The following is a 21,792-nucleotide window of genomic DNA, read 5'->3' as shown; positions in this document are numbered from 1 at the left end:
TCTTTGTGAACTTTGGACCTGTCAATCAGGGGAAGGCTCTCTCGAAGGCTTCCATCTCCAGATGGCTCTCCGGCTGTATCATGTACTGTCACCGGTTGGCAAACCGACCGCTGCCTGGCCGTCCGAGAGCCCATTCCACCAGAGCGATCGCAGCTACCACGGCGTTCCTATCTGGTGTGCCCCTGCTGGACATATGCAGGGCTGCTACGTGGAGGTCGACGCACACCTTCACGAAATTCTACTGCGTCGACCGGGATTCCAGGGAGGAGTCCAGGGTCGGCCAAGCAGTGCTGCGCAACCTGTTCGCCTGAGGTGAGCCTGGTGAGGAGGTAAGATGCTTAATGTTGAGTTGATGTGATGCTTAATGTTGAGCCTTTGCCACCTCCCGTGGTTGTGCATGTGTGTACTGCTATGTATTCTTTATTCATGAGCATGTGAATCCATGCCAGACCCCATGCTGGAGAAGGAACAAGTTACTTACCTGTAACTGTTGTTCTCCAGCATGGGTCTGGCATGGATTCACATGCGAACCCTCCCGCCTACCCCTCTGCGGCTCTTCACTTGGTCATACTGCCACTTCACGTGCTTCCAAATCTGAAGATGGCTGCCAGAGGCGGTGCTTAGGTAGAGGGCAGTCATTGGCTGTGGTCAGTATGACGCAGAGACCAGTGATTGGTTATTACTACGAAAGACAGATCAGAAACGAAACTGATACTGGTTTTTTCTTTACCGAGGATTCCCAGCCTGACGACGGGGAATATTCATGAGCATGTGAATCCATGCCAGACCCATGCTGGAGAACAACAGTTACAGGTAAGTAACTTGTTCCTTATCCGCCCGCCGGGGTGCTTGGCATGGGCGATTCTACCACGAGACGATCCAGGAAGGCGAAAAAGGCAAACTGGTTGGTCCCACCAGCTCAAGAGGAAGAAGACTCTCCTGGAAGAAGATCTCCTCTGTCGTCGGGAAAGTGGTGAGTTTCGTACAGCAGGGCTCCACCGGTGGTGTCGTCGTCGTAGATGGCTCAGCTTCTCCCCTCTTCGGATTCTTTAGGTCCTGTGGCGACTTCTGAAGTTCCAGTCCCCAAAGCCCTGTTTTTTATGCAGCAAAACCTCCATTCATCAGCCTAGCTGTCACTCAAACATGCTAAGTGGTGAGCCAGGCGGCTCACCACTGGGCCAATCACACAAGAGTGCGACTTCAGTTGCCAAGGCAACTCAGTCCAGGGTGCCTAATCCCCCTCCCACACATCCTGTTGACCCCAGACAGAGTGGCACCATTTGGAGGGCTTCTGTGGAGAAGCCAGCCAAAAAGTGGAACAAAGGGCTCGACTTGGTTGAGTTTCAGAGGCGAACACAAACGCCATTTTAAAACCGAGTCCTGGCAAAAAGACCCAACCGGGGAATAAATATTAAATTAATGACCCGGCGGTATCTTTAACATTGCACCAAAAAGTGGTGCGTTTAAAATGAATGGGAAAATCCCATAGGAAATATTCCTGTGGAATATTTCGCGTGGTATCCACTGCCACCAGCCAGAAACTCGACAAGCGGGGATTGGACAGTGCCCCTTTGGAAAACAGACCCAGGGGCATTCAAATTACCCCTACCAGTACTTCCACAATATGATGATTTGTACTGGTTCTGTTCACAATTTAAGACTAGTAAAGCCAATGGTGACTTTACATGCCCTGGGAGACAGTAGTCAGTCCCAGGGTATGGAGTCTATGTTTGGGGGTCACTATGACACCCCTGTGTTACTGCACTGAGGGTGCTGTGTAACACACTTACCAAAAACACATGAAGCCCTATGGGGTAAAAGACCCCATAGCCCATAAAACACATTACATAGTCAAAGGACATTCTGAAATCATGCCTAAGAGTGGGAGAAAAAGAGTCTCACTCTTAGCAGGAGAAAAAATTAAACCCCAAAAATCCAGCAAAGCTGCTGGGGGACTCGCTAGGTTTGGGAAATTAGCCTTAATAGAGAATTCTCCCTAACAGTGGAGAAGAGGGCACCACCACCAAAGACATGGTGATGGCTGTCCAGAGGCCTGGCATGAAATGCAGGTGGCTACTTGCATATTCCATTTGTGTTCCAGGCCTCTCCTGTTGGTGATAATATATAATGTAGTCATAATCACATAGCCTCCAGAGCTCACTTCGCTCTAACTACAATGCATGGTATTGCAGTAGATCTGCACTTACTATTTATTCTGCTCTCTCCTTGAGCCACACTCTCCACTCCTCCCCTCACACTTTCCTTCTTTTTCCTTTTCCATGCACTTGCGTGTTTTTAATGTCACTGGGTCTAGTAAGATTGTTTTTTTATTTCTCCCTTGTTCCCTTCCCTTTGCTTGGTCGCGCTCTGGAACACCTGTGTATGAGCGCGATATAAATAAAATATCATTTCATAGATGTATAGGCTAGATGTAACTATTGAGCACATCTTTGCGTAAACATCTAGTTAGCTTTGTATATTCATTATTTAAGAGGAGAGAAAGAAAGAGTCTGAGCAGGGTGCCGACCTGGCAGGCAGAGAACTGGGCAAACCAGGTAGAATATTATAGTTAGCAGCCATCGCACTTTCAGGTTAGCTGTTGAAAAGCAACAAGGTGATGGAATATCATGGAGTTTGCAATTAGCTTGGTTGAGCACCTGTTGCATAGATGCATACAACCCGCAGGTCACCAATCTAGTTTGCCATCAAAAGCATTTTGCTTTGTGATCATGTACGTTTACAAAAGTTGTCTTTTATCTGTATGATGCACCTTCGCCAACAAAATTAAATAGTTTACAGTATGAGATTTGGATCCATTAATCTAAACTTTACTGACAAAACAGACAATGCAGTGTATTAGAACAGCAATACAGGCCAAGTAAGCTTCACTTGTCTCTGGTCCCTTCGATTGGACGTAAAGTAAAATTACTTGACTGCTTAGTATATTATATTGGACAAATGGATGGTGGAAATAGTGTCAAATATCCATACCAAAAACTGCATATTATTCCCGTCTCTAAGGAAACACTGGGACAAGGAGGCTGGACAGAGCAATGCAGATCAAGGAAGTTGAGAAGCCCAGGACGTGCTCTAGTGTTTGTGAGCGCATGATGGGTACCTGGACATATAAAACTCCAAACCGGCATGAAGCAAAGAGACAATGTCAGAAGGAGCTTCATCTTCTTGGTGCCAACCGAGGAACCGCTGAGCCAGAAGGCTCTGGAAATTGGCTGAGGAAGACGAACTGCACAAGTTTGTTGTGCTGGCACTGTAGCAGGAAGCAATGAGAAGACTTCCTGAAGGCCCTAGGAACCGGAAAGCAGTTCCTACACTGCCCGAACACAGAGGGGCTCCACAGCAAAATGGGAGCTGCGAAGGACAGGGAAGCTGCTAGGTGAAACCAATGAGCCTGTGAAACGGAGACGGGACGCCGGAGAGCTACTACGTGTGTACTTAAGAGAACTAAAGAAACCCATGAAAAACCGCGGAGTCCTAGGAAGGGAAGCTGGGACACTGCAGCACTTTTGCAATGTTATCAAGGAAAGCGAAGAGCAATCAAAGTGAATGAAAGGGATTGGAAATCCAATATTCGAATAGGATGAATACCAGAAGTGTATTTAAGAAAAACAAACTGTACATTTTCCAAGTGTGTGAAAGTGAATCACATGAGAAAGTCCTACCAGGAGAGGAAGCCTGCCATGGTCAAGTAAACCACATGGAAAAGGCTTGGCAGGATAAGTATACCAGGTAAAGATAGGTTTGCGATTAAAATTGCATTAAGTGTGGAAAGCTCCTGACAGGGGAGTATACCTGTCATGGTCATGAAGTCAGGGGCACAGGCATGCAGGGGTCGCATGCACAGAAGACCTGGGTGGACACTGTCCTTGCGCCTTTGGCGCCAAGCTCATGAACAAAAGTAAACAAGAACATCCATTTAATACCAAAAAACTTTTATTATGGACATAGCACTTCAGATGCATTAACCTTCAACATTCCATCCATTAAGCAGCCCCAAGTGCATTCTTAGGTGTGGCTGCTAATGGATTGCCTTCGCACATGCTCACTCTCTAGGAGTGGCCGGTAAGCCGGCCCTAATGGGCGTGTCCATGATCTCAGCTATATAAGCTGACCCGATCCTCAAGACGGACGCTTCGCGTTATTCTGCACTTGCAAGCAGCGTAACGCTCAGTCGCCTGAGGTCAGACTTCCCTTTGAAGATCCTGCTTCCTGGACATCCTGCTTCCTGCCAGCATACTTCCCAACTGGGGGAAGCTGTTCTTACCTGTAAATCTCTTCGGCGAACCAAGTATTCATCTTTACACTTTCCAGAACGCCGAAATCTTCATGTTGGCACCGCAGCACGACACGCTCCATCGTCTACAGCAGCGCCTGCAAGGAAAAACAGAAGACAAGGTTAGACATCGAAAAAAGTCAGTTTTAGATTGCACTTCGCCATACTTCGCGCTTTTCCTTAAGCCATCACTTACCTGCTGTCGGAACATTGCGGTAGCATCCATTCCATCTTCCATCCAGCCGCGTCTCGCAGCTGCATTGAGGCCTCATTTCCATCTAAGGGAAGAAAACCGAAGAGACATTATTGCGGGCATAAATAGAAGCAACATATAAACACATTAAACACATTAAACAGAATAAACAGCATCACAAGAGCTCAAGAAAGACTTACCAATCATAAGGAGAAGCATAGTCGCAGCTGGACTGGACTAATCCTTATCAGGGATCAGTGAAGGAACTAGATCCCATTCGACGCGCCCCTGCCAGAAGTAGCAGGACGGAGAGCTTAGCTTCCATAATTCACAGGTGAGTTTTATGGGCCGGAGTATGCTCACAGAAACCGTACTTTGGGGTGAAGGGTTGTAGAGGTACAACAATCACAGATTGACGCACTCACATCTCCATGCAGGAGCATTATCACCACGTACCACTGCTCACAGCTTTTCTACTGAGGGAGAGGCCTGAAGGGGGTGATTCAAGTTCAGGGAGAGCTGCAACCATGCCCCAACGCCTCCGCAGAGACCAGGTGAGCATAACAATACCAGGCGTCCTTCGAGGCTGGCTCTCGCATCAAAGTTATTTTACTTGCAAGTTGTTTGGTTGAATAAAGAATCTCAAGGAAGACTTATACCCTTAGGATTGTGAATGTTTGAAAGGTCCTAGGGAAGGGAAGGGAGACCTTCTTAGAAGTGGATTTCAACACCTAGAGGAAGAAGATATCCTCTTGGTCTATAAAGAATTTTAATTGTCTTGTTCATCTATCGTAATTAAGTTTTATAGACCTGCAGCGAGGGCTGTACTGAGCGTTATAGGCCATGAAGACAAGAGTTCATTTTAACGAGGTATGAGGGTCCATAACGGCCGGTACAGCCCTCGCTGCAGGTCTATGAAGCTTTTAGAACACCCTCGGTATTTAAGTTTGAAAAATTACAAATTATTAATATATGCTGCAGAAATAATTTTTTATTGGGAAAATGGTTAGAGGGTGGGAAAGGTAGTTCTGTAAAGAAAAACTTCTAATTTAGGTTCAAATGTGTGGTGCCGTAGAAATTTAAGGTAGTTATCAAATTCCCTACCAGTGTTTTTCCTGGTTGTCCCTTTTTTTAATATGGTTGTAGGAGGTAATTGGCAGTGTGTGGGTTGAGTATTTAATTGGGGAAAATGCAGGTGTGCATTATTTTTCAGGTATGCAAAGTACTTGCGCATTACTTAAAACTGAAAAATAAATACAAATTTTCATTAACATTTAGCATGTGGGTATTGGTATGATTTAAAATTATCTTGTTTTTCCCTGAGAGGGCAGGGGCCACGTTTTACATGTTTGTGCAGCAGTTAGGTGATTAACGAAGTTCCACGTGTAAAAGCATTGTGCGGGGCAAGGGAGAGGTTTGGCATGTTTTGTACATTTTACTAATGCAGCATATGTGGGTTTAACACTGTCCCGGTGCGTAATATAATTGAGGGGCATTGTGAAGGCGGCTAACAAAACAGTGTTTCTTCTTTTGACTTCCGTGAGGGGGTGTGGCTACATCCGGCATGCTTGCACAGCAACACGGAACATTAACTCTTTACTTTCTGAAATGGGACGAGGGCTTAGCCGAAGAATTTCTGTAATTAAGTTAAATCCAGCAAGCGTTTTGTGAAAGTAATGGGCTGCGGCACTTAGCATAAATTATTTTCCTCACTGTATTGAATCTGCGGGTTATACCAGTGCGTATAGCCCGCAGATTAGCCAATCAGGTTTGTGGCAACACCACTAGGGTGTTCTAATGTTGGAAAGAAACCTGGAACTGGGATCCATTCCCTGGAACTGTGAATACTATCCTTTGGGAATGTCTTTGTTGGAGTTGCACCTTTCTTTTGATCTTGAACATTTGTGCACTTCCAAGGCCAAAGATATTACCCTGAATACCATAGGTACTTTTAAAATGTGAGGGCTAGAGTCGGATTTCAGACACAGGACATTTTTGCTTTGGACTTCTGTTAGGCAGAAACCTGTGCAGTTCCCTTAGGGAACACTGCAAAAGATTTAAGACTACAGGTGTTGGCAGTAAACCCACTTGGTAGCAGTCTGTACCACCCAGATTTACCTGGTAGCTGTGGCTGAGCAGTCGGACTTCCCTCAAGAACAGTTAGGCAGTATGCAAAGTATACACAATAGGCACCCAGATACAATAATACAAGCAAACACTGACCAGAGCTTTGGTATCAAAGTATATAATTATTTATTTAAAAACAGTTTGAAACACTCCAGCACTCTTATTGTAAAATATTCTAAACACAGTTACTATTGTAATATATACACCCCTTTTTCCCTATCAGATAAGTCACAGTAAGACACCACTTATTTTCATACAGAGGTGAGCGCTTAACTAGATTGCACTCCAATAGGTTTGTGAGAAAGGGAGGGGAAAAGACAGAATATGGAAAGGTACACCGCTCTAAGATTCAGGAACACTATAAGCAAGGCAGAAGAGCAAAAAGTCACTGGTGAGCCAAAGTCCAAAGGCTGGGCCCACTCTTGGAGAGAGCAGAGCACAAATGCGCCCAAGATCACACAGTTACACTAGGCTTAGAAAGTCTTGCAGAGGATTCAAAAAGAGTTTAGAGAGGCTTAGGAAAGTTTAGCCAGGGTGTCCCAGGCTAACCCAGGTTCGAACGCCGGGGGCTAAATCTACCCCGTACAGTCGGTAGCAAGGGAAGCCAGGCGGGACACGGTACCTTAAGTGGGAAGGATCCTCCAGCGGTGGCAGTTGTTCCTGGTAGTGGGTGCAAGTTGCGTCGTCGTCCAGGGGAAGAGAAGATCTCGACTAGGAGGAAAGATGAAGGTCGTTGCACTACCAGTGCAGAAACCAGCCGCTGAGTTTTCCAGTTAAAGGTGGTACCTTTGTTTCGCGGTTGTGGTAAAACGTGGTATCCCAGTTGCCGGGGTGCTTGGCACGGGCAAGGCGGCCACGAGGTACGTCGGGAAAGTGAAAAGACGGTGAAACTGGTTATCCCCACCAGTCAAAGGAAGAAGACTCTCCGGCGGGAGATCTCCTCTGTCGTTGGGAAAAGTGGTGAGGCAGTCCAGCAGGGCTCCACCGGTAGTGGTGTCGTGGCAGGTCGGCTCAGCTTCTCCCTCGTCGGATTCTTAGGTCCTGTGGCGACTTCTGAAGTTCCAGTCCCCAAAGCCCTGCTTTTATGCAGCAAACCCCCATTCACTCAGCCTAGCTGTCACTCAAACATGCTAAGTGGTGAGCCGGCCGGCTCACCACTTGGGCCAATCAGGATGGAGTGCGACTTGAGTTGCCTAGGCAACTCAGTCTAGGGTGCCTAAATTTCCCTCCACCCCTCCCAAGTACCCCAGACAGAGTGGCACCACTTTGGAGGGCTTCTGTGGAGAAGCACGCCAAAAAGTGGAACAAAGGGCTCGACTTGGGTTGGAGTCACAGAAGAGAACACAAACGCCATTTTAGAATCAAATTTTGGCAAAAAACACCAACCAGAGAATTAATATTAATTAAATAAACCGGCGGTATGTTCGAGGCTACCGTAAATAATTAAATAAAGATAGTAGCCTAAAACAATGGGAAATCACATAGGAAAATATTCACGGTTGAATATAAAAAGTAGTATCCACTGCCACCAGCCAAAACTCGATCAGGGGGGACGGAGGCGTGCCCCCTCGACTAACAGACCCCGGGGCAATTGAATTGCCCCAGCCAGTACGTCCACAATATGATGGTTTGTACTGGTTCTGTTCAGAATTCAAGACTAGTAAAGTCAATGGTGACTTTACATGCCCTGGGAGACAGTAGTCAGTCCCAGGGTATGGAGTCTATACTGGGGGGTCACTATGACACCCCTGTGTTACTGCACGGAGAGTGCTGTGTAACACACATCACAAAAACACATGAAGCCCTATGGAGTAAAAGACCCCATAGCCCATTAAACACATCTAGATTCAAAGAAACGCACTGAAATCATGCCCAAGAATGAGGGTAAAAGAGTCTCCCTCTTGGCAGGAGAAAAAAATAAACCACAAAAAATCCAGCAAAGCTGCTGGGGGGCTCACTAGGTTAGGAAATTCAGCCTAAACTGAGAATTCTCCTTAACTTCTGGACACAAGACAGACCCTTAATTTTGGTTGAGGTAGGAAAATGCCTCCTAGAGTAGGGATAGTGAGGCATTTTCCAAACCCCTTTTACTTAGAATAAATGTTTTTGATCACAATCATGAGTTCTGTGTCCATCTCTCATTCCAATCTCCTCACAGTAAATGTACAATCTAAAATAGATTGGATGGTAAGAGGTTTCCAATGTTTCAGAGATTGACATAAACCTCCTCTCTGAAGGGGGTGTGGCCAAGGAGCCATGAGATAATTTGTGTCTCTGAATGTCTCCTGCTGATCCTGTATCATCCTGAAGCACACAAGCATATGGAGCGAAGCATTTGAGACAAATAGTTCCCCGGATGTGCGGACATGGTGGGAGTTAAATGGTCGTGATGCTGGGAAGATCTGAGCTGGGAGCTCAGACGACTGAAAAGCTATGCAGTGGAACTCCGAGTTGTAATATCTAAAATGGCGCCCGCTCCGTAATAAAGGATGACCGAAGCCGGATGGCAAAGGGACGCAACAGCCACCTGGTAATGCTGCTTATGACTGGAGGCTAGGGGCACATGAACCAGCGAGTATCCGATTCCTTGGAGTGCTGCAAATGTGTGTGGCACACCACATAGGATGCATCCCTGCCGCTAGATGCAGAGGTGAGGACACTAAGCCCTTCTCCCGACGGAGGGATCACAATACCCTCAGGCAGATGGGAAAAGTGACTGATTGATAAAGGCCGGGCAGTAATAAAACAGGAAGGGAACAGAAATGAGCCCACCCCTGCGTGCACAATACTGACTAAAAGGACCCGAGCACGCACGAGTGGAGGGTCCAGAGAGGCGCCCACACACACACCCCGACCATGTGATGCAAAGAGAGGAAAAGAACTCAAATACTTAGCAGGAGCCTACATAATTGATCTGTCCCTGTCACTATCGGGAAGGATTGCTCGGAACTCGCGCCAAAGGTACAAGCCTCTATTGGACACTAACAAGACACCACGATCAGTACGGCACCGGGCACAAGGGTGCGCCGTAGGTGAATGGACCGGTGTTGTGTGAGAACCACATGGGGGGGGGGGGTACCAGCGAGTTGGACAACACCCTGAAACTGAGGCCCACAGAAGGCAGTGAAGGTGAATCAGTGACCCAGGCACGGGGAGCAGCGATTAAGTAATATAGAGTGGTGGGAGCGCGAGAGCAGAAGACTACTAGAAGGGGATCTCACAGCCACTGTCTGGCACAGGCCACACCGAACGGACGAGGCTCAGTGGCGGGGTTACGTTAACAGAGCATATAGTGGGCAACATAGCAGTGCTGGCCAATGCAGAGCTACAGTCAGGAAGGGGGGCTCCCCTAGAAGCGGAAATAGCATCTGAAGGGGGCAAAATCAAAGGAAAGCAGCCAACAATGGAGGACTTTGCCAAATCGACTCAATCTATGGAAGTTGGAAAACCCAAGACGCAGGAATCATGCAGGGAGGAGAGACCCCGACACAAAATGTCCAACGGATCTTGGATGCCATAGCAGAGTTGAAGACATCGTCGGAATGCAAGATAGACACAGCAATTGCAGAATTAAGAACCTTGCTGGAACAAAAGATTGATGCTGCCAGAGTGGATGTCAACCTTCTCTGGCAAGATGTTAGATCACTGGCAGAGCGCACAGGGGCTCTGGAGAAAGATGTGAAGGCTAACGCAGGCATCCGCACTGTGAATGCCAAGGAGGTCACCATACTGTTAGGGAGAATGCTCATTTATGGCTAATTTCCCTCACCTAGTGAGTCCCCCAGCAGCCTTGCTGGACTTCTGGAGTTTTTTTTCCAGTTTGTAAGAGTGTGAGCTTTTCCCCCCACTCTTACCTGTGTTTTGGCAAGTATATTTCTCTGTTTTTGTGATTGTGGACTCTGTAGTACACCACTTCAGTAACCCCCTTCTTTTGTGTGTCACACAGCACCTTCAGTGCAGTGACACAGGGATTCTTTGAGGCTTCCCCCGACTCCATTTCTGAGGCTGACTACAGTCCCCCAGAAAAGGGTAAAGTTGCCATTAACTTTAGTCAATCTACCACAGATCCAGTACGCCCCATCTTCCATGGAGTACTGGAAAGGGTTAATTCGTATCCCTTTTTATCTGTACCTCCTAGAGCATTGTTTCGCTCTTTTAACATTTAGACTTGGCTGGTGGCAGTGGTATCTACCCTAACTTTTCTAGTGTGGTTATATTAGATAAATGTGGTATTGTTCTTGGCTATTATATTAGCCTCGAACATAAACCTGCTTGACCAAATCGTCTTTCTTTTGGCTCCGGTTGGGTTTATTTGCCATTTCTTTTTGTTAGTCCTTCTTGTGTTTTACTTTGCGCGGCAAACTAGGTTCGTCTTCTTTGTTCACCGTCTTTTGGCCGGCTTCTGCTCAGAAGCCCTCCACCAGGCGCCTGGGTGTCTAGCTGGGCTGAATGTGAGGGAGGGGTGTAGTCACCCCTGCACAGGGTATCCTAGGAAACCCAAGTCGCACTTTGCCATGATTGGCTGAGGTGGTGGTCCAGGCTGGACAACCCCCCTGCTGGGTGATTGACAGCCAGGCTGTGTGAATGGAGGTTTTGCGCATAAAAGGCAGGTCTCTTGGGCTAGTAGTCAGTCTCCACTGGAACTACAAGGAACCGAAGAGAAGCGGAGAGAACGACGGCTGCTGCAACTACCCAGTCCCGGTGAAGCCCTGCTGCAGTCCTGAGCCATCTACCCTTCAATGACTAAGAGAAGATCCAGTCCGGAGTCTTCTTCCCTTGAGCCTGGTGGTGTAACGCTTACCTCATAAACTCTGCGGGAGCACGTCTCTGGAAAATCAGGTTGTACTATTCTTAGTGTGCGTTGTAACTCTATGTAGTCTGGTTATCTAAGAAAAAACATTCAGCAATCCTCAATATGCTTGTCAAATGCACCAATTCAGTAATTACCTCTCTAACTCTCCAGGGTTTTTTACCTTTTGTTGGTGAGCTCTCCATCCTGTTTCTACGCAAGGGCGCTTGTTCTGAAGAATGGAGATGAAATGTATTTTCTGAAGGGATTAGGGCCACTAGTGTGCGTGATATGAGAGAGAGCTACTGGGAGAAGGTAGGAGATAGAAGCTATCCTTGACTAGAATAGCACAAAGGGAGCTGTTCCATTAACAATTGAAAGTGCAAGAACAGGAACTCCTAACCTTCCTAAACCAAAAATGAGGAACGCCTACATGTGCGTGTGAACAAGTGACCAGATAATGTCAACTGCTTGTAAAATGTATTGTGATTCCCCTCTGGGCATTAACAACCATGGTGAACTATGCCTTACACTCTCAATGTGCTTGCCTTTTTACATTAAACACTAGCTTAGTTTGTAATGTGCTGTATGCTAACTAGAGGGAGACCACTTCCAACAGCTAACTAATATGACCCTAGTTAGTTTCCGCTGACTGGGAAAATTGTAGCACCCAATATGTGATAACTCAAAACCTTGTCACAGGATTGCAGTACCCTACAGTGTGTGTAAAAGGCTGACTGACAGGGGAACAACTTCTTACAGCTGACACAAAAACTAAGTAATTCAACTGACTGGAAAATGCACGCTGTCAATCTAATAATCACTAAAACAAGTGCGCACAAATACATTAACAGCCAATACTTGCGACAAATGTAGATTGACAAGACAACGAACTTCAAACAGCTGACGGAGATTCAACGAAATATTCTGTTGACAGGAATGAGCGCGGCAACAGTGCTGCAGCAACTGCCGATAATGCTGACTGAAAAAACGAACACTATGTTACAAGGCTACTAGAGAGGGAACAATGGAAACTACAGTAAAGGATATTTCAAGAATGGGCTGAGGAAAACTGTGACTGGAACTGGCACCGCGGTAAGCGTACACTGAAAAGCAGACGACGCGAGGCGCGGAGCAGGGAGGGGCTTATATATGCAGTGAGTGTGAAGCACTAGACCATCACTATCACTTCCCAGAGGACCACTAGGCCGCCATCTTAGGTAATGAGGAAGTGTCTTCTGCTATATAGCCTAGACATGGTTTTTCCCTCGTTACAGACCAAGCATGATAAGCCGTGGTCCACAAAATTTTAGAGGCTAATCTAGGGCCATGACCCATGCTCATGACAGGTGGGGATAACCAGCTCATCTTCCACAGCCAGAGGATCCTTTTCCTTGGTCGAAGTCGCTGCACACTACTGTAGTGGTCCGGATAGCCATTTGAAGAGCCTTTCCTGTTTTTAAGGAGCGCACCTTTTATCCGTTGTCGCTGCTGCCGGCTTCATCCCTGTGTGGTGCAGACCCCCTTCAGAAGTCCTCCTTCACAACGAAGCTCCAGGAATCGTGGGTCTGCAGGAAACCAACAGGAACAACTGCCAAGGCACCAGCTGCACCATTGGAATAAGGTACTGTGTTCTACTTGAGGAAACTGGGTGAACCCCTTTTCTTCATCTCCAAGGCTTGCCCTTGTCTTCCCTCCTTATAACTTTTGCTTCCGAACATTGACAATATTGAAGTACTTTTGGCTACGTTGAATCGTGAACTGTCTGACAGTATGATCTTCGGCAACAGGCCGCCAGTGTCACTTGACCCTGACTGCGGTCCTTTGACTTTTGAACTCCTGTCTGAGTGTTTCTCGATTTTGTCTGCCTAACCAACATATTGCCTGTGATTTTTGCCTCCAACTACCTCGGAGTATCTCAGGTGCTAAGTGTGTTTTGCCCCGGTAGCATTTCATGTCACGGATACGCGTTTATTTAGTAGACCGAACTGTCAAAAATTGATCGCAAACGTGTTTTGTTCGTAACACCGGTTCATTCAAACACAGGGTACTTGCCTTGAGAAATACTGTACAAAATGAATTGGTTAGTTGTAGTATATTTAACGTGTGGTGTGTTGTAATTATAACAAATGGTTTAAAAATAAATGTACTTATATTTTCCTACCTGAAACCTTGAGTCAGTGTTTGCTTGAGTCACAGTAATTGTGGTCCCCTTTGTGTAATCTCTGCTACTGCTCATATACTCTGGAGATAAGCCTGGCTGCTCCGCCACTGCTACCACTCTGACATAGCGGTACAGGCTTGTACCAAAGGTAAAACTTGTATTGCCACCTGTAGTCTTAATTGTGTGTAGTGGTCCCTAAGGGCGCTGCACAGAATTCTGCCTAACGGATACTACGAGTGTGCAACCTGGAAAACAGGGCAGAAGGGCGGGCGCAAAGGAATAATATTCACATTGTAGGGCTCCCTGAAGGAGAAGAAGGTTCAGACCCAACAAATTATGTAGAGAACATGCTGCTACAGGAGAAAGGAGGGGCACTCGCCCAGCGATTCACTGTGGAAAGGGCTCAGGGCCCAGGCCAGGAGACCGCCACCTGGAGCCCCTCCCTGGCCACTCATCGCCAAGATATTGAATTAAGACAGGGAGAAGATACTGGAGCACTTGGGCAAAGGGGGCACCATAAGCAGGGGATCTGCGATCATCACGGCGTACCCGGACTACACCTTTTTGGTGCAGAGACAGCGGCTGAGCTATGTGTCCATTAAAAGGATCCTACTTGAGGCCGGATATAACTACATGCTGCTGTACCCGGCGATATTGAAAGTGATGCAGAATAATGGGGCGCATTTCTTCTAAACCCCGGAAGAAGCGACGGCATGGTTGGACGCACTGAATTGCCCGGGCGGAGCAGATGACCAGATGGTGAGCAGACCGGATAAGTGAACCTGGGTTTCTCTGAGACGTACATTGCACTAAGCAGAGGTGGTGTTATTTATATATAGCTAAGATACCGATCTTTGGACTAGAATATAAAACGTAATCTGGGACATTTAAGTGAAATGTGCACAGAAGAGCCCAAAATCTAAGATTACGTAGTAAATTGACACTAATGTGGGAAACCTGGAAGGAACACGTTACCACCCCCAGTAGTTATTTTAGTCGGGATATTAGTAGAGCAGTATCCCCCTGCTGAGCTCAGAGTATCAGCGGAGGCTGAGAAAAGGACTAGATACGGGGTAGCCTGAGATCCAAGGAAGGAGCTGGGCAACAGTTAGGGATGGGTAGGGAGGAGGGAAAATTGGGGTGTTAAAAGGGAGTGAGCCTACAAACACAAGCCACGAAGTAAGAGGAGGAGGGTGGGGGTGGAGAAGGGAGGGGTAGGAAATGGATAGAAAAGGAGACCTGAAGATAGTGACCTGGAATGTGAGGGGGCTAAATAGCTACATTAAACGGATCAAGGTCATGATCTGCCTGAGGAGACAGAAAATAGATATTACACTGCTACAGGAAATTCATTTGACCAAGGAAAAACAGAGTGGGAACAAAAAATGGAAAGGGACAACCCTGGGGGCGACATTCTCGGCGTATGCCAGAGGAGTCATAACGTGGATAGCACCACACGTCCCGTTTAAGCTATTGCATTCTACCATAGATAAAGATGGCAGAATGGTGTTACTAAGAGGGATGGTGGAAAATAAAGAGGTGTGCATCATCGTTTGTCCCAAACCAAGACACTACAGGCTATTTTAGGAACTTATATACTAAAATAAGCTCATACATGGACGGGGCAGTCATATGGGGAGGGGAATTCAACTGCACCTTGCACCCGAGGCTAGATAGGTCAGATGAGAAGGTTGAAAAGTCTTGCCCCAGCAGCGATGGCTTTGGGGGCCTTGTTACAGGATTTTCAATTGGTAGATGTGTGGAGAATGCACCACCACAGGTGGTGTAGTTACACAATTCTGCCCCGCAAAACTTGTATACCGGATTAGAGTATATATTTATCAGACAGGAGTTAACAAAAGAAGTGACACAGGCAGAATGTAAGGCTATGGTCCTCTCGGACCACGTACCACTGATAGTAACATGGCAGAACCTAACTCCCAGGGCGAGAATCCCGACATGGAGACTCAGGGCCGAGGCATTGAAAGATAGAGCATTCAGAGAACACCTGAGGAAAGGGATAAAGGAGTATTTCGAACATGCTTGCAGTGTAGAGTTGGCTGGGACACTGTGGGAGGCCTTTAAGGTAGTGGTGAGGGGAGCGGCTATATCGAAATCAAAAGGGCTGCAAGGTGGCATAATACGGTACTTAAACAACGCAGAGAGGAAGTTAGAAACAAAGATGCGTGAGTGTACAGGGTCCCCTGAGGAGGCTGAGACCATAAATCAATTACAGCAAGAATGCAGGTACCACTGGGAGAGGCTATGTAACCTAAACTATACAAAATATGTGGAGAGAACACTCAGAAGGAGACAAACCAGGCTGATTACTAGCCTGGTTATATCAAAGTGAGACCCCCAGACAAACAGAGCAGTGCAAGGGGGGGGGGGTGGGCAGACACAGGATACCCAGTAAGGAGTGAATTCATGTTTCTTTGAATACTATTAGAAACTATACGAAGATATTGCTGATGGCGAAGAAATAGACGTTAAACAGGGTTGTACTAAGGGTATGCCCTTCCTTTCTACCTAAGGTAGTATCTGAATTTCATTTGAATCAGAAAGTGGTTCTCCCTTCTTTCTTTCCTCCTCCTCCTGGTAAGGAAGAGGAGCAACTCCATAGGTTGGATCCTAGGAGAACTCTGAGCTTTTATGTTTCTAGGATGTCCAGGGTCAGGGTGGACAATCAACTCTTTGTGGGATATGCTGGACACCAATTGGGCCAGGCTGTTAACAAACAGACTTTGTCCAGGTGGATTATCCTCACCATTACTGAATGTTACCAATTGGTGGGTAAGTACCCTCCTTGAAGGGCTGCAAGCTCATTCTACTAGGGGCATGGCTACTTCCACAGCCCTACAACTGGGAGTTCCCATTAGGAATATTTGTGATGCAGCCACATAGGCTTCTATCCACACCTGTGTTAAACCTTATTCCTTGTATGCGATCCATGGTCAAGATATGGCCTTTGGTAAGGCAGTTCTTTATTCCGCCATCTGATTGGGTACTCTAGATTCTATTCCCTCCTCCATTTTCTGGTACTGCTTTGGGAGTCTGTTAAAGATGTGGAATACATTGGAGGACACAATCCATTCGAAGAACAAGTTACTTACCAACTTGTAACGTTCTTTAGTTTGGATGTTCCTCCAACTTATTTTATGTCAGGCTTATTACTTGGAGCAATTCCAAGGAGCTGTCTTGACAACCTACCACCTGCCCTCGATCGGGGGTGCCTGACATTCGTATCACCATTGTTGAGTTTTTGAGTTCCCCGGGAGAGAGTGGTGGGGAACGTAACTCTGTCTTTAACTGACAGCCATTGCTTATAAACTGATCTGCGTAACATGGATGCCAAGGTTTTCTCCTAGGTAATACCAGTCCATGGATGGACGTATTCCGTTCATGTCCTCCTACTCGGAGTCTCGTGTCCATGTTGGGGTCCTTGGAGATGCGAGAAGCAGCTTCGTCTGAGCCTCTCCGTCTTAACCCAGAATCCAATGACCACAATCCAGAGTCCAACAACCATTGAGTCACAATTGTGCTAAGCCCCTATCTTCATCGTACCAGCCCAACGATCAAGGTGCGAACTTCTGGTGCAATCCTTACACTGTATGCTACAAAAAGAGTCGCTAAACTTCAAGGTTAAAAAAGGCAGAATTCTGAGTAAGTCAATCAGACTGTGAAAAGTGAAAAATAAAGCCTCTAGTGTGGCATTGGGCCGACCTTGTCCTCCCGCTGCTCCTCAAACAGGGCTCAAATCTCTCGGGAACAGGGCTTTTTTTCCCCTCGGGCCATTGTGTTGGCTCATCTTCACTTGCTCCCACAAACATTGGTTTTCAGTCATCCTTCTGTAGGTTTTTGGACCCTTCCCTTTTGCACCCTGAAACCACTCGAGTCTACATTGAAGTCAGGCCATCACCTCATCAAAGGCCCAGCAGGACGACTCATTCCTCCAAAATGTTCCGGAACTGGGTCCATAATTTTGCAACTCATTTAGGAGCGACTTAATCAGAGGGCTGATGCTCTAAGCAAACTCTCCATAGCCAACTCGTTTTGGACATCAACACCATTCTCCAGATGTGGGGGCAACCCTCTTCTGAACTTGTCAAACAATGGAACAAAAAGTGCCTTTGGTATAATCTTGGAAGGGGAAAGGTGCCAGGATTGGGACTCAAAAGGAAATGTATTCCTTGTCTCTTGACAGGGACAGGCACTGCCTGCCCTTTTCTCCCCGATCCACAAACTGAAACCCTCCATGTATAGATGGATGATTTTGATAGCAGTACACTGGCCCAACAGTTATTGGTTCTCACGCCTTCTGAAACTGTCTTGAGCGCTCCACTCCCCTGGTTGTTTGCGCCTCGGATGGACTGCTCATCTACACAGGACTTGATACTCCACCTGGTTCTGTAACTTTTACATCCTAGTTACTTTTCCAACTCCCAGAAAATTAGCATAAGTGCCTTGTTTTTGTTTCTCATTATCAAGGGGGGATCCATACCCCATGCTTATGTCCTCCTCTTATACCCTACCTCTTTTTCTGTTTTCCCTATTCTTTCTATTCCATACCAACCACTTTGTATGGGAAGGTGTCCGAATTGGTTGAAAGAATGTATTTTTATTTTAGTTTGACTTCAGGCCCATGCCACGCTGCCCCTCCATGTATGAACTTAGACGCCAAGTCCTTGAGGATTTGACCCTTGAGTCCTGGTTCCTCTCTAACTCACTCTTGCATTAATTCTTGCGTGCTCGCTCCGGCTATTTTGCTTGCTCACCTTGCTCTCGTGTTCTTGCTCTTTTGTCCTCTGGCTCTTTCACACTCTCGCTCTTTTGCCCTTTTGGGTGCTCACTTGGCTTTCTCTTGTGCTGTCTTGCTCTCTCGCTCCTTTGCGCATGCACGCTTGCTGTCGCTCCGTGCGTGCTTGCTGTCGCTCCTTTGCACGTGCACGATTGCTCTTGCTCCATTGTATTTGCTCACTTGCTCTCTTTGGCCTTCTCACGCTCTATGGTGCTCTAGCTCCTTAGCATGCATGCGCTCTCGCTCCTTTGCGCACTCTTGCTTCTTTGCGTGTGTCCCCTGGTTGTTTGCACCTTAGATGGACTTCCTATAGCAACAAGACTTGATACTCCATCCGGTACTATCAGTTTTACAGCCTAGTTAATTTCCCAACTCCCAGAAAATTAGCACATTTGCCTTTTTTTAAATTGGTGACGGCTCCATACCCCATGCTCCTTCTACCCTAACTCTTTTTCTATGTTTTTGCCAATTCTGCTTTGCTACATAACTACCACCTAATTGTATGGACAGTATGGCAAGTTATCAGAATTGAATGAAAGAATGTATTTTTATTTTAGTTTGACTGCAGGCCCACACCACACCTCCCCTTCATTTATGAACGTAGATGCAAAGTCCTGAAGGATTTGAACCGAGTCATGGTTTCTCTCCAACTCACTCTTGCACGCTTTTTCTCTGCATGAGAGAATGAACACGCAAATGTCTCATGCAAGTCTCTTCTTTTTCTCATATGCACTGTTGCACTCTTCAGTGCTTGCTCTCGCTCTTTTGCTTGTTCTCCCTCTTTTGAGAACTCGAGTTCTCGATCGTCTGTGCTTGCTCTCGATCGTCTGTGCTTGCTCTCGATCGTCTGTGCTTGCTCTCGATCGTCTGTGCTTGCTCTCGATCGTCTGTGCTTGCTCTCGATCGTCTGTGCTTGCTCTCGATCGTCTGTGCATGCTCTCGATCGTCTGTGCTTGCTCTGGCTGGCTCTTGCACTCTCTCTCTCTAAATCTCTGGCTCTTGCACTCTCTCTCTCTCTCTCTAAATCTCTGGCTCTCGCGCTCTCGCGGGCTCTCGCTCTCTCGGGCTCTCGGGCTCTCGCTCTCTCGGGCTCTCGCTCTCTCGGGCTCTCGCTCTCTCGGGCTCTCGCTCTCTCGGGCTCTCGGGCTCTCGCTCTCGGGCTCTCGGGCTCTCGCTCTCGGGCTCTCGCTCTCGGGCTCTCGCGCTCTCGGGCTCTCGCGCTCTCGGGCTCTCGCGCTCTCGGGCTCTCGCGCTCTCGGGCTCTCGCTCTCTCGGGCTCTCGCTCTCTCGGGCTCTCGCTCTCGCGCTCTCGCGCTCTCGGGCTCTCGGGCTCTCGCGCTCTCGCGCTCTCGCGCTCTCGCGCTCTCGCGCTCTCGGGCTCTCTGGCTCTCGCGCTCTCGGGCTCGCGGGCTCTCGGGCTCTGGCTCTCGGGCTCTGGCTCTCGGGCTCTGGCTCTGGCTCGCGCGCTGGCTCTGGCTCGCGCGCTGGCTCTGGCTCGCGCGCTGGCTCTGGCTCGCGCGCTGGCTCTGGTTCGCGCGCTGGCTCTGGTTCGCGCGCTGGCTCTGGTTCGCGCGCTGGCTCTGGTTCGCGCGCTGGCTCTGGTTCGCGCGCTGGCTCTGGTTCGCGCGCTGGCTCTGGTTCGCGCGCTGGCTCTGGTTTGCGCTCTGGCTCTGGTTTGCGCTCTGGCTCGCGCTGGCGCTCTGGCTCTGGCTCGCGCTGGCGCTCTGGCTCGCGCTGGCGCTCTGGCTCGCGCTGGCGCTCTGGCTCGCGCTGGCGCTCTGGCTCGCGCTGGCGCTCTGGCTCGCGCTCTGGCTCTGGCTCGCGCTCTGGCTCTGGCTCGCGCTCTGGCTCTGGCTCGCGCTCTGGCTCTGGCTCGCGCTCTGGCTCTGGCTCGCGCTCTGGCTCTGGCTCGCGCTCTGGCTCTGGCTCGCGCTCTGGCTCGCGCTCGCGCTCTGGCTCGCGCTCTGGCTCGCGCTCACGCTCTGGCTCGCGCTCACGCTCACGCTCTGGCTCGCGCTCGCGCTCACGCTCTGGCTCGCGTTCGCGCTCTGGTTCGCGCTCTGGTTCGCGCTCTGGCTCGCGCTCTGGCTCGCTGGCTCGCGCTCTGGCTGGCGCTCTCGGCCTGGCTCTGGCTGGCGCTCTCGTCCTGGCTCTGGCTGGCGCTCTCGTCCTGGCTGGCGCTCTGGCTCGCGCTCGCGCTCGCTCTCTCTCTCTCTGGCTCGCGCTCGCTCTCTCTCTCTCTCTCTGGCTGTCGCTCGCTCTCTCTCTCTCTCTCTGGCTGTCGCTCGCTCTCTCTCTCTCTCTCTCTGGCTGTCGCTCGCTCTCTCTCTCTCTCTCTCTCTCTCTCTCTCTGGCTGTCGCTCGCTCTCTCTCTCTCTCTCTCTCTCTCTCTCTGGCTGTCGCTTGCTCTCTCTCTCTCTCTCTCTCTCTCTCTCTCTCTCTCTCACTGGCTGTCGCTCGCTCTCTCTCTCTCTCTCTCTCTCTCTCTCTGGCTGTCGCTCGCTCTCTCTCTCTCTCTGGCTGTCGCGCTCTCTCTCTCTGGCTGTCGCGCTCTCTCTCTCTCTCTCTGGCTGTCGTGCTCTCTCTCTCTCTCTGGCTGTCGCTCGCTCTCTCTCTCTCTCTCTGGCTGTCGCTCGCTCTCTCTCTCTCTCTCTGGCTGTCGCTCGCTCTCTCTCTCTCTCTCTGGCTGTCGCTCTCTCTCTCTCTCTCTCTCTGGCTGTCGCTCTCTCTCTCTCTCTGGCTGTCGCTCTCTCTCTCTCTCTGGCTGTCGCTCTCTCTCTCTCTGGCTGTCGCTCTCTCTCTGGCTGTCGCTCGCTCTCTCTCTGGCTGTCGCTCGCTCTCTCTCTGGCTGTCGCTCGCTCTCTCTCTGGCTGTCGCTCGCTCTCTCTCTGGCTGTCGCTCGCTCTCTCTCTCCCTCTCGCTCGCTCGCTCTCTGGCTGTCGCTCTCTCTCTCTCTCTGGCTGTCGCGCGCGCTCTCTCTCTCTCTCTCTCTCTCTCTCTCTCTCTCTGGCTGTCGCTCGCACTCTCTCTCTCTCTCTGGCTGTCGCTCGCTCTCTCTCTCTCTGGCTGTCGCTTGCTCTCTCTCTGGCTGTTGCTCGCTCTCTCTCTGGCTGTTGCTCGCTCTCTCTCTCTCTGGCTGTCGCTCGCTCTCTCTCTCTCTGGCTGTCGCTCGCTCTCTCTCTCTCTGGCTGTCGCTCGCTCTCTCTCTCTCTGGCTGTCGCTCGCTCTCTCTCTGGCTGTCGCTCGCTCTCTCTCTGGCTGTCGCTCGCTCTCTCTCTGGCTGTCGCTCGCTCTCTCTCTGGCTGTCGCTCGCTCGCTCTCTCTGGCTGTCGCCCTCGCTCTCTGTCTCTGGCTGTCGCCCTCGCTCTCTGTCTCTCGCGCTCTCTCTCTGGCTGTCGCGCTCTCTCTCTGGCTGTCGCGCTCTCTCTCT

The 21,792-nt window shown here is 49.0% G+C and overlaps 2 protein-coding genes across 6 annotated transcripts in view; one reads left to right on the top strand and one right to left on the bottom strand.

The window, feature by feature from the left end:
- Positions 1–21,792, top strand: part of LARP4B (La ribonucleoprotein 4B) — a 2,592,412-nt gene that overhangs the window by 1,617,123 nt on the left and 953,497 nt on the right. The window lies entirely within an intron of this gene.
- The window catches only part of LOC138570337 (zinc finger CCCH domain-containing protein 13-like), a gene marked incomplete at its 5' end in the record, with an annotated part of 9,415 nt that continues 6,686 nt past the window's right edge, over positions 19,064–21,792 (bottom strand). The window contains 2 exons of the mRNA XM_069649111.1: positions 19,064–19,924; positions 20,010–20,396. Coding sequence (XP_069505212.1) covers positions 19,064–19,924; positions 20,010–20,396 — 1,248 coding nt within the window. The remainder of the gene's footprint in view (positions 19,925–20,009; positions 20,397–21,792) is intronic.

The sequence above is a fragment of the Ambystoma mexicanum genome, chromosome 2q (assembly GCF_040938575.1).
Source record: "Ambystoma mexicanum isolate Mex_15411 chromosome 2q, UKY_AmexF1_1, whole genome shotgun sequence".
In the NCBI taxonomy this organism is placed as follows: domain Eukaryota; kingdom Metazoa; phylum Chordata; class Amphibia; order Caudata; family Ambystomatidae; genus Ambystoma; species Ambystoma mexicanum.
This window is presented reverse-complemented; position numbering and strand designations above follow the sequence as displayed.